The sequence below is a fragment of the Sminthopsis crassicaudata genome, chromosome 2, assembly GCF_048593235.1.
Source record: "Sminthopsis crassicaudata isolate SCR6 chromosome 2, ASM4859323v1, whole genome shotgun sequence".
Taxonomy (NCBI): Eukaryota; Metazoa; Chordata; class Mammalia; order Dasyuromorphia; family Dasyuridae; genus Sminthopsis; species Sminthopsis crassicaudata.
Genome location: NC_133618.1, coordinates 633752123 through 633762940, shown reverse-complemented (window position 1 = coordinate 633762940; position 10818 = coordinate 633752123). Strand labels below are relative to the sequence as shown.

The 10818-nt window shown below is 55.5% G+C and overlaps 1 protein-coding gene across 1 annotated transcript; it reads right to left on the bottom strand.

Annotated features, from left to right (window-relative positions):
* Positions 1-2260: 2260 nt before the first annotated feature.
* Positions 2261-10210, bottom strand: NODAL (nodal growth differentiation factor). Its single transcript, XM_074296530.1, has 3 exons — positions 10011-10210; positions 4441-5165; positions 2261-2772 (listed from the first exon to the last, which is right to left on the bottom strand). The coding sequence occupies exons 2-3, from the start codon at positions 5155-5157 to the stop codon at positions 2620-2622; spliced, it is 870 nt and encodes a 289-aa protein (XP_074152631.1). The 5' UTR covers positions 5158-5165; positions 10011-10210; the 3' UTR covers positions 2261-2619.
* Between the last annotated feature and the right edge of the window lie 608 nt (positions 10211-10818).

Genomic DNA, 10818 nt, shown 5'->3' with positions numbered 1-10818 from the left:
CCAGGAACTGGTTCCTAGGAAATGTCTTGGGTCTGCGCTGTGTCTATTGGCCCTTTTGCTTTAGATTTCATTTTGAACCTCTGGCTGCTCAGATAAAACAAGTGGCTCCTTGAAGCAGACCCTAACCCGCCTCCACCTCCCCCCCCCCCCCAATTACTGATCCATTGAGAAGGACTTGTAGGAGGACGGCCTTGCTGAGAAGAGCGGAGTTGGTGTCCAAGTGATCTCTGAAGCCTTTTGGGGCTCCCCTCACTCAAGAGCAGGTCTTCATTTTGTGTGGTATCCTCGTGCTGGGCTCTCAGCTTTCTATAAAACTATGTCTTGTCTTCCAGGCTCTGAGTTCCCTTGGAGAGTGGAGCAGGTCTTCTGGCAGGACTCCTCACTGTAGCCACAGATAGACTGATCTTTAACTCCCAGATCTTACGGGGCTGCTAAATTATCCTCTCTAGCACTGGGTGCTTTTCTGGAGGCCCCAGGAGTTGGAAACGCTTTTGGGGTAGAATTCCTTTTCAGGAATTACATGTTTTATTTGAGAAGCGTGATTGAGTTCAGGGTATAATTTGGTCTAGTGTTTCTGAGAATAATCCAGATACCTGCATCTGTCTTTGCCGAGGCAATTGGGGTTAAGTGACTTGCCCAAGGTCACCCAGCTAGGAAGTGTTAAGTATCTGAGGGCACATTTGAACTCGGGTCTTGTGCTCTATCTACTGCACCACTTAGCTGCCCAAGATGCCTGCATTCTTGACTGCAGGCTAAGTCAAAGCAGAGACTTAGGCTGCCCAGCCAAGTGGTATCAAATATAAAATCCTTTCTGGCCTTGGCGGCCCTCTCCACCTAGCCCAGGTGGTGACTGGCTGCATCAGATCTGGTGATGACTGGGGGTATTGAGTTCACTGTAGCCAGAGGCAATTCCATTCTCCTTCTAGGCCCTAGTCAGCTAGGGCTGCTGCTCTTCTGTATCATCTTCCGGGACTAACACGTAATTAAGCCAGCCTCTTGGAGACCCCAGGGGGAATTACAGGTTTATTCTGCAGTTAGAGTAATTGAAGGTCCTGGACCCTCATGCAAAGGGTTTATGGAAGCTTGGTGGTTCCACCCAAATGGGCAGCAGCCCTTCCATGAATAGATAAAAGGAAATGACTCTGGGGGGTCTAGTGAAGGCTTGGAACCTTGTGTTGGGAGCTACTACCAAATGGCACCTCTGGAGAGAGTTCAGCCATGGTGCTATGAAGTCTGGTCCAAACTGAGACCAGTTGTGACCTGGCAGTGGGACTAGGGTCTAGTTCAGGCAAGACGTCTAGGGCTAATTGGCTTTTACAAACACACACCTTCCATGGGAAGCAGCAGAAAGGAATAATATAAAACTTGAAAGGGGCAGCTAGGTGGTGCAGTGGATAGAGAGAGCACTAGCTCTGAAGTCAGGAGTTACCTGAGTTCAAATGTGACCTCAAGCACTTAACACTTCCTAATTGGGTGACCCTAGGCAAGTCACTTAGCCCCAACTGCCTCAGTGTGTGTGTGTGTGTGTGTGTGTGTGTGTGTGTGTGCGCGTGCATATATATGCACATACACACACACACACTCACACACAAACACCCAGGGGAAAAAATGAACATGATATAGTGGAAAGGGACATAACGAGTCAGACCTGGTGCAGTTTCCTGATTACACCACTTCCTGGCAATATTCGTTCTTACCTCTGAGCCTTTGTTTCTTCATCTGTTCAGTAAGGAAAATGCTTGATCCCTCATAACATACCTCAGAGGAAAAAGCGGTTTGTAAAACTTCAAGCACCATGGAAATGTAAGTTACCTTAAACGTACACGGGGCACTGCCTTGCTGTCCTCCGCTCACTCTAGCTGGATAGTAGAGTCCACATTCTGCCATTTATTAGCTCTGTATATTGGACAAATCGCTTAACCTCTCAAGGCCTCACTTTCCCTCTATGTAGTTTAAAAGAGAGGATTGGGTTCTTGTTTTTTTCTTCCAGCCCTGAATTGTAAACATCCTTTTAGGCCACAGGTCTTGAAAATAATCCAGTCCTCTCATTTTACAGATGAGGAAACTAAGGTCTATAGAAGGAACATGAGCTGTTCAAGACTGGCAAAGCTGATTAAATTGTTTGGAAACAAAAAAGCCCCAAAACCTTTTGACAGGGATTGTGGCCCCAAAATAGTGAAGATCCCTTCCATCTTCCAGTCTTATACCTAAACCCACTAGAGAAGAATCTTATTCTTTCCTTGAAATACCAGAGGCACCTGGGAGAAGCACAATAATTTTATTGATATAGATATAAATATATACATATACAATTCATTAACAGAGACCAGCTCACACGCTTGCCCGCCCTAGCATCATTCTGAAGTACCAGCCTCAGAAATCAGAAGGGACCCATTTTGAGGAAGAAACAGGGCAAGCTCCTCAACCGGAGCTTTGAATGTCCCGTTGTCTTCTTCCAAAAATTGTCTCTTGAGCCAGATTCAAATCACCTCAACTCTGGTGGGCACCGAGTCCTTCTCGTGTTACTCTCTCTCCCTGGCCCTCTTCGCCACTCCGGGGAACCTCGCCAACAGCAGAGAGTTGAGATTTGAACAGCCCTCTAACGTCTCTGTGGTCTTTTCAGAGGCAACCACACTCCTCCACTATCATGTCCTTGTGATGGTCCAGGAGCACTTTGCCGTTCTCCAGGTACAACATGCTGAGAGCCTTGGTCTTCACAGGAGCGCAGCACGTGGAGGGCACTTGGTGGGGCTGGTAGAACTTCAGTAAACTCTGCAGAGAGAGGGAGGGCGGGTCAGAATTGCATGGCTCCGACAGAATCAGGAGGAGTGCAACTGAACATTACCTTAAACCGAACAGAGCGAAAGCGGGGGTCTCTGAGTTCAGAAATGGGGAAAGTGAGGACCACATTTAAAGGAGCTCCCAATACCGAGTCACTTATTCTTGGAGCGGGAAGGAGTCAACAGCCTGGATTTCAGGAATATATTGGCCCAGTCAGAATGGCACCTGATGTTGATTATATATAGCAGGAGCTAATAAGCTGTAAAAGCCTGTAGATTTTGGTCTTTTTTTTTTTTTTTCAGCAATAAATTTTATAGTTTCAGTGTATATCAGAACGGGAAGGAACTTATTTATCCCAGACAACTTCCGATGTGGTCAGAAGCAGGGACAGGGCGTGGGCCTTTGGTTCCATCCATACAAGGGAACCCCTGTTGAGAAAAGCTCCTTCTTTCCAAAAAAAAGGGAAAGGAACTGTGGGCCTACCTCAGTGGAGGCGACCTGGGCTCTGGGTTCCAGTTTTGCAGACTGGCTACATGAGCCAGATGAGTGATTTTAAGGTCACTTTACCTGTTAGTGCCCCAGGTTAACATTTGTTGAATTGTGTGACCTCGGGCAAGGCATTTCTAACTCCAGTATCAATTTCTTAGTCTCTAATGTGGGGTTAAGAATGCTCCCCCTTACCTGCCTGTAAGAGTTCTTGTGAGGACACTTAAACACTATGCAAATGAGCCATCCCATCTGACCTAGCAGAACAGGATGGGGTCACCCTACTCATGGGGCAGCTGGGCAGTTTTGTGCATGGGGGGCCTGGAATCAGGAGTACCTGAATTCACATCTGGCCTCACAGGCATACTGGCTGGGTGCCTGGGTGAGTCCTCGAACTCGGGCTGCTTCACTTCCTCATATGGGAACATGAGCCGGAGGAGGAAGTGGCCACTCCTGTCCCTTTGCAAGAAACCCCAAAGGAATTGCAGAGAGCTGGAAAACCAGCGAAAGCACATTCCTCCCTTTTCCTCTGCCCATCTCCCCTCAATTTCCTTTCTTCTTTCTGTTCTTTCCCCACAGTAAGCTACACAGAGGGGAAATGGCTGGCAGTCATCTCTGTTAACTTTCCAGAACTCAAGGGAGCAATAACCCTCAACTTAGGAAGGAAGGGGGATGAATATGGTCGCCAATCTCCGGCCTCTCAGCTTGAGGATTTTTCTTACCCCTCCACCACACTCACACATACACACACACACTCACAGACACACAATCACACACAGACACATTCAGATACATACACAATCACACATACAGAGACACACACACAATCACACTCACGGACACACAATCACACAGACACACTCACAGACACACCCAGACACACTCTCACAGACACACACACAGACACATTCAGACACACACAATCACACATACACAGACACTCAGACACAATTACACACACTCACATTCAGACACACAGAGACACACTCACACAGACACACACACACTCACATTCAGACACACAGAGACACACACACACAGACACACACACACTCACATTCAGACACACACAGACACACACACACTCACATTCAGACACACAGAGACACACACACACACACACACACACACACACACACACACACACACACCCCACTCTCTCTGGGGCCATACCTGAATGTAGGCGTGATTGGTCGGGCTGAACCTCTCCTCCATGGGGTTGGGGCACTCTCCCTCACAGCGAAAGGCCTCGTACTGCTTGGGGTAGATCACCCATGAGCCCCAGCCTATCAGGTTGAAGTCCACCTGGAAGCGGACTCTCCTGCACTGCTGGCTGGCCAGCCCGTTCCGCCGCCGGGGGTTCTTCCTGGCTCTCTCCTGGGAGACGCGGCCCTCCCTGGCCCTCCACGAGCTCTCCGCCTCCCAGAGCAGCGTGGAGCCTCCTGGCCGCCTGGGCTGCTCCGGCATGTTGGAGTACAGCGTGAGCAGCACGTCAGAGACGGGGGGCTCCGGCGCCCGGCGCCCGCACTCCTTGCCCACTGCGTCCGGCCGGCCCGCGGCTGGGCTCGGCCCGTCCTCGGCGCCGCTCAGGGCCGCGAGGCCTTTGGCGAGGGGCTCTGTCACCCTCAGGACCATGCCGTCCAAGGAGAAGCTGACCCCGGAATCAGTGACCACAAAGGAGGCCAGCTGACGTCTCTCGCTGCAGGCCGATGCCTCGTCCTCGTCCTCGTCCTCCCACCGCGGCTGGTGGAAGATCTCGACCAAGATCGGGGCCTCGGCGGGAGGCTCCCCCAATGGCGCCAGCTGGAGCCGGAGCTCGGCGCCTGCCAGCCTCTCCTCTTGCGTCAGGAAGGAGAAGTCAAAGGCAAAAGTCCAGTGCTGCCCCTCCATCACCACATCTGTGCAGAAAAGCAAAGGGACAGGGAATGAGGGGGGTGAGGGGAGGGCGGCCTCCAGGCCCTGGGGACCGGCTGCGTGCTCGGTCTTCCCAGAGCCCCGCTGGGTCCCTCAGGGGTGTGCGGCAGTTGTGGGAGTGAGTGTGTGTGTGAGAGACAGAGAGACAGAGAGACAGAGAGAGACACAGAGACAGAGAGACAGAGAGACACACAGAGACACACAGAGACAGAGACAGACAGAGAGACAGACAGAGAGACACAGAGAGAGAAAGACAGAGACAGAGAGAGAGACACAGAGAGACACAGAGAGAGAGAGACAGAGAGAGACACAGAGACAGAGAGACACAGAGAGAGAAAGACAGAGACAGAGAGAGAGAGAGACAGAGAGAGAGACACAGAGAGAGAAAGACAGAGACAGAGAGAGAGACACAGAGAGACAGAGAGAGAAAGACAGAGACAGAGAGAGAGAGAGACAGACAGAGAGACACAGAGAGAGAAAGACAGAGACAGAGAGAGAGACACAGAGAGACACAGAGAGAGAGAGACAGAGAGAGACACAGAGACAGAGAGACAGAGAGACACAGAGAGAGAAAGACAGAGACAGAGAGAGAGACACACACAGAGAGAGAGAGACAGAGACAGACAGAGAGAGACAGAGAGAGACAGAGAGACAGAGAGAGGAGAGATCCCATCCCTCCTAATTGGGGGGAAACCTCGCTGGATTTGGAGTTGGAAAAACTCTGGTTTTAAATCTTGATTCTGCCATTGATTCTGTCATTTTAGGCAAGTCATAGCCCCTCCCTGCCTCTTTTTTTAAATACATTTGCACTACCCACAAAGGCTTGTAGTCAGAGCAGTAACTGACCATCTAACCCAGCACTTTACAAACAGCGAGATGTGCCTGAAAAGTGAAAGTATTTGCCTGCTTCCACGGGGCCCGTGCACCACAGGGAAGGAGTGACACAGACATGGGTGCTCTTCACTGGCCTGGGCTTCCTCTCAAGCTTCTGAGCCCAGAGGTTTGTAGGGCTTAAAACAGGAGAGTTATTTCAGAGCACTGAACAAGGCGGGGAGATTTAGGAGACGGGTTCCAGTCCTGCCCCAGACTCCGAGGAGCCTGTGACCTAGGTAAATGGGCGCCCCGCTCTGGGCTTCTAGGCCCTCATCTGGAGCCTCTACCTCCCAGAGTTGTTGGAAGGACCAAATGAGATAAGAGGCGAGGGACCCTTTATAAGCCAACACCAGACACACACACACACACACACACACATATATGTTATCATACAGCTTTCATGTATGTTGCTGTTATTCAGCTCATACTCAGTGTTAGAATCGGGAGTATCCTCAGAGTATATTCTCTTCCAATCCAATTCTTAAAGTGGAAAAAGAAAATATTAGGGCAGGATTTGAGCCCAGGACTCCCATTCCCAGTCTTTCCCAGGCCCTTCTGAGGCACTTGGGGCGGCAGGCAAGTCTCTGCACCCAGGTCCTCGGCCCTGCCCTTAGCTTGGACAGCTCAGAATTTTGATGTTTTAATGCCGCCCACCGCTTGGGCCCCTTTTTCCCCCTTGGAGAAGAGAAAAGGGCAGCTCTGTTCCAGACTGCAGAGTAAGAGGCAAATCCTCAGAGTTTGGGCGAAACTGAGTGGGGAAATTGAGCTTTGAATTCCCTCCCTTGCCCCCCTGAGGATGCCTCCTCCTCTCCCTCCTCCTCTCCCTCCTCCTCCTCCTCCTCCTTTTCCTCTCCCTCCTCCTCCTCCTCCTCCTCCTCCTCCTCCTCCTCCTCCTCCTCCTCCTCCTCCTCCTCCTCCCCCCCTTCTCCTCCTCCTCTCTCTCCTTGTCCTCCTCCTCCTCCTCCTCCCTCTCCTCCTCCTTCTCCTCCCCCTCCTCCTCCTCCTCTCCTCCTCCTCTTTCTCCTCCTCCTCCTCTTCCTCCTCCTCCTCTCCCTCCTCCTCCCCCTCCTCTTCCTCCTCCTCCTCTCTCTCCTTCTCCTCCTTCTCCTCCTCCTCCTCCTCCCTCTCCTCCTCCTCCTCTCCCTCCTCCTCCCCCTCCTCCTCTTCCTCCTCCCCCCTCCTCCTCCTCTTCCTCCTCCTCCCTTTCCTCTCCCTCCTCCTCCTCTTCCTCCTCCTCCTCTCCCTCCTCCTCCTCCTCCTCCTCCTCCTCCTCCTCCTCCTCTCCCTCCTCCTCCTCTTCCTCCTCCTCCCCCTTCTCCTCCCCCTCCTCCTCCTCCTCTCCTCCTCCTCTTTCTCCTCCTCCTCCTCCTCCTCTTCCTCCTCCTCCTCTCCCTCCTCCTCCCCCTCCTCTTCCTCCTCCTCCTCTCTCTCCTTCTCCTCCTTCTCCTCCCTCTCCTCCTCCTCCTCTCCCTCCTCCTCCCCCTCCTCCTCTTCCTCCTCCCCCCTCCTCCTCCTCTTCCTCCTCCTCCCTTTCCTCTCCCTCCTCCTCCTCTTCCTCCTCCTCCTCTCCCTCCTCCTCCTCCTCCTCCTCCTCCTCTCCCTCCTCCTCCTCTTCCTCCTCCTCCCCCTTCCCCTCCCCCTCCTCCTCCTCTTCCTCCTTTTCCTCTCCCTCCTCCTCCTCTCCCTCCTCCTCCTCCTCTCCCTCCTCCTCCTCTTCCTCCTCCTCCCCCTCCCCCTCCTCCTCCTCCTCCTTCTCCTCTCCCTCTTCCTCTCCCTCCTCCTCTCCCTCCTCCTCCTTCCCCTCCTCCTCCTCCTTCCCCTCCTCCTCCTCCCCCCCCTCCTTCTCCTCCTCCCCCTCCTCCTCCTCCTCCTCCTTCTCCTCCTCTCTCTCCTTCTCCTCCTCCCCCTCCTCCTCCCCCTCCTCCTCCTCCTCCTCCTCCTCCTCTCTCTCCTTCTCCCTCTCCTCTTCCTCCCCCCCTCTTCCTCCCCCTCCTCCTCCTCCTCCTCCCCCTCCTCCTCTCCCTCCTCCTCCCCCTCCTCCTCCTCTCTCTCCTCCTCCTCCTTCTCCTCCTCCTCCTTCTCCCCCTCCTCCCCCCTCCTCCTCCTCCTCCTCCTCCTCCTCCTCTCTCTCCTTCTCCCTCTCCTCTTCCTCCCCCCCTCTTCCTCCCCCTCCTCCTCCTTTTCCTCTCCCTCCTCCTCTCCCTCCTCCTCCCCCTCCTCCTCCTCTCTCTCCTCCTCCTCCCCCTCCTCCTCCTCCCCCTCCTCCCCCTCCTCCTCCTCCTCCTCCTCCTCCCTCCTCACCCCTCTGGAGGTCCCCTTTCACTAAATGGCTCTTCCCTCCTATTATCGCCTCTGGGCGTTAAGGAGGTAGTGCCGGGGAGCTGCTCCGGGAGGTGACAGGCGTTATTAGCTGAATTTTCAGTCACTGCCGAGAGGGAGCTTGGGACCCGGGCCGAGAGCGGCCCTCCGGCTCAGTGCCAGCCTTTCTTTTCCCTTTCTGTTTCTTTTTTTTAAGCCCTAGGGATGCCTTTTGCTTTTTCATCATCTGCTCCCTGCCCAATAAGCCGTTCCTTGTAAAACAGAAAAATTCAAAGGGGAGGGGGAAACGTGACCGACAGCCCCCGCTTGGAGGGCTCACACCCTCTTCTCCAAAGGAAGGAGGACGGACAGTTGAGGCGGGCCCAGCGTGGAGCTCTGCTCAGCCCCCCGCTCGCGCCGCAGGGACTCTTCGGTTCTTATGCCTGGCGCATAGTAGGCGCTTACCGAAAGCTGACTGTGAGCCAATGCCGTCAGGGCTGGCCCTAGAAAGGGCTCTTAGAACCATCTACTCCAACCAGAGACCAGGGAGGTCGGCTTACTCCCCTGGGACACTGAGGCCCAGAGGTCGACCGCAAGGTGGGGACGCTGCCCCGCTGGGGCTGGGGCGGGGTGCGAGGGCGGACGGCCGAGGTTCCGCAGGACGGGGCGTGGTCGGGAGAGCGGGGGCTCTTAGTCAGCTGACTGGGTTCCCCAGAGGAATCGGGTTCTCACGCTCCCGGGGCTCGGGATCGATCTCCCGTGGAGTGGGGAGAGGAAACGAGGCCGTTCTCACCTTCTCCCCCTCCTCTCCGGCGGGGGCGGGCCCTCGGGCCCTTTCAGATTAGGGGATGTGGATTGCGGGGGAAGCCCTCGGGGGCGCCGCTGTCTGGCCGAGGGGGAGGGGAGGGCCCTTTGATTAGGAAAGGGCGATGCCCCGCCCCCAGCGGCGCCGGGATGTGGATTGGGGTCTATTAGCCCGGGGGCAAGGGTGGGAGGCGATTCTCGGCTACCTGACTCCCCATCACTCATCTCCGGGCCTGTCAGCGGAGCGGGGCGGAGGCGAGCTAGCTGCGAGCACTCCGCACCCCAAAACCTGGGCACCCCAAGCCCCAGCGACACTCAGCGGATCTCAGTGTAGGGCGCCCCCAATCCTGCAGCCCGCTCCGACCTTCACCACAGACCTCGGCGCGGCGCGAGCCCCGGGCGCTCGTGACAGCGAGCCGAACCGTCTGGACGGAAGGTCCCCCTAAAGCCTGACTGCTCCCTCGGCCCGGGATGCACGGACTGAGCCCCCTCAGTGCGGGCGTTCGGGACCCTGGGACGCCCTTGACCCTGAGACACAAAATCCAGGAACTCCCCCCAAACACCCGCGCGCGCGTCTGCAGCGTCCCTGATACTGACACCTCCGCAGGCGCGGGCTCCCCGGGACGCCCCCAAGCCCACCTGACTCCGAGGTCCCGGCCGCGAGGACCCTGGGCTCCCTCAGGCCCCAGGGACGCAGCTGCCGAGGATGCTGAAGCCCGGGGAAGCGCCAGCCCCCTTCCCCCCGGCGGAAACCCGGAGGTCCCTCTTAATAGTGACCCTCTTCCCAGAAGGCCGCCCTCCCCGGGAGCAGAGAGCCCCAGCCGCCGGCCCCACCCAAGCGCCCCCGGCCTTACCTGGGCTTGCAGGCTGCGGACGATGTGCGCGCGGGGCTGGTGCCCGTGGTAGAGCTTCAGCATGTACGCCAGGGGCGAAGGCGAGGAGGGCAGGGCCAGGGGCACGGCGGGCACCGCGGCCAACCAGGCCAGCAGCAGGAGACCCACGAGAAACTCTCGCATCTTCCCGAGCCCAGCAGCCTTAGCCCAGACAGAGCCAAGGGCAGCGGCCGCCGCCGCCCCTTATATGCGCCTCTTTCCCGCCCTTTCACGCGTTCTAGAATCCCTCCTCCGCTCCTCTGCTTGCCAGGGCTAAGGTCAGCAGGGCACCCTGGAGAGAAGCCAGGGTGGGGAAGGAGGGGGGGGCAGGGGGAGGATCTCAAAGAGCGGAGGCTTTTCCCTGCCGCTCATCCTCTGGGAGGGACCAGGAGATCATTGTGCACTTCAACAACAGCTATCTGAGGATCACTTCTGACGGACGTGGCCTCTTCCACAGTGAGAGGATCCAAAGCAGCCCCAACTGATCAGTGACGGACAGAACCGGCTACACCCAGAGAAAGAACACCGGGAAACGAGTGTGGACCACGACAGCGCTCCCACTCCTGCTTTGTCCACTGGCATTTTTGATTTCCTTCTCAGGAATCTCTTATTTCTAAGTCCAATTATTTTTGTGCATCAAAATGACTGTATGGATATTGTGTTTAATATATACTTTAACATATTTAACATGTACGGGACTACTTGCCATCTGGGGGAAGGGGTGGGCAAAAGTTGGACAGGAGCGTTTGCAATGCTGAAAAATGGCCCATGCGTATACCTGGTGAATAAA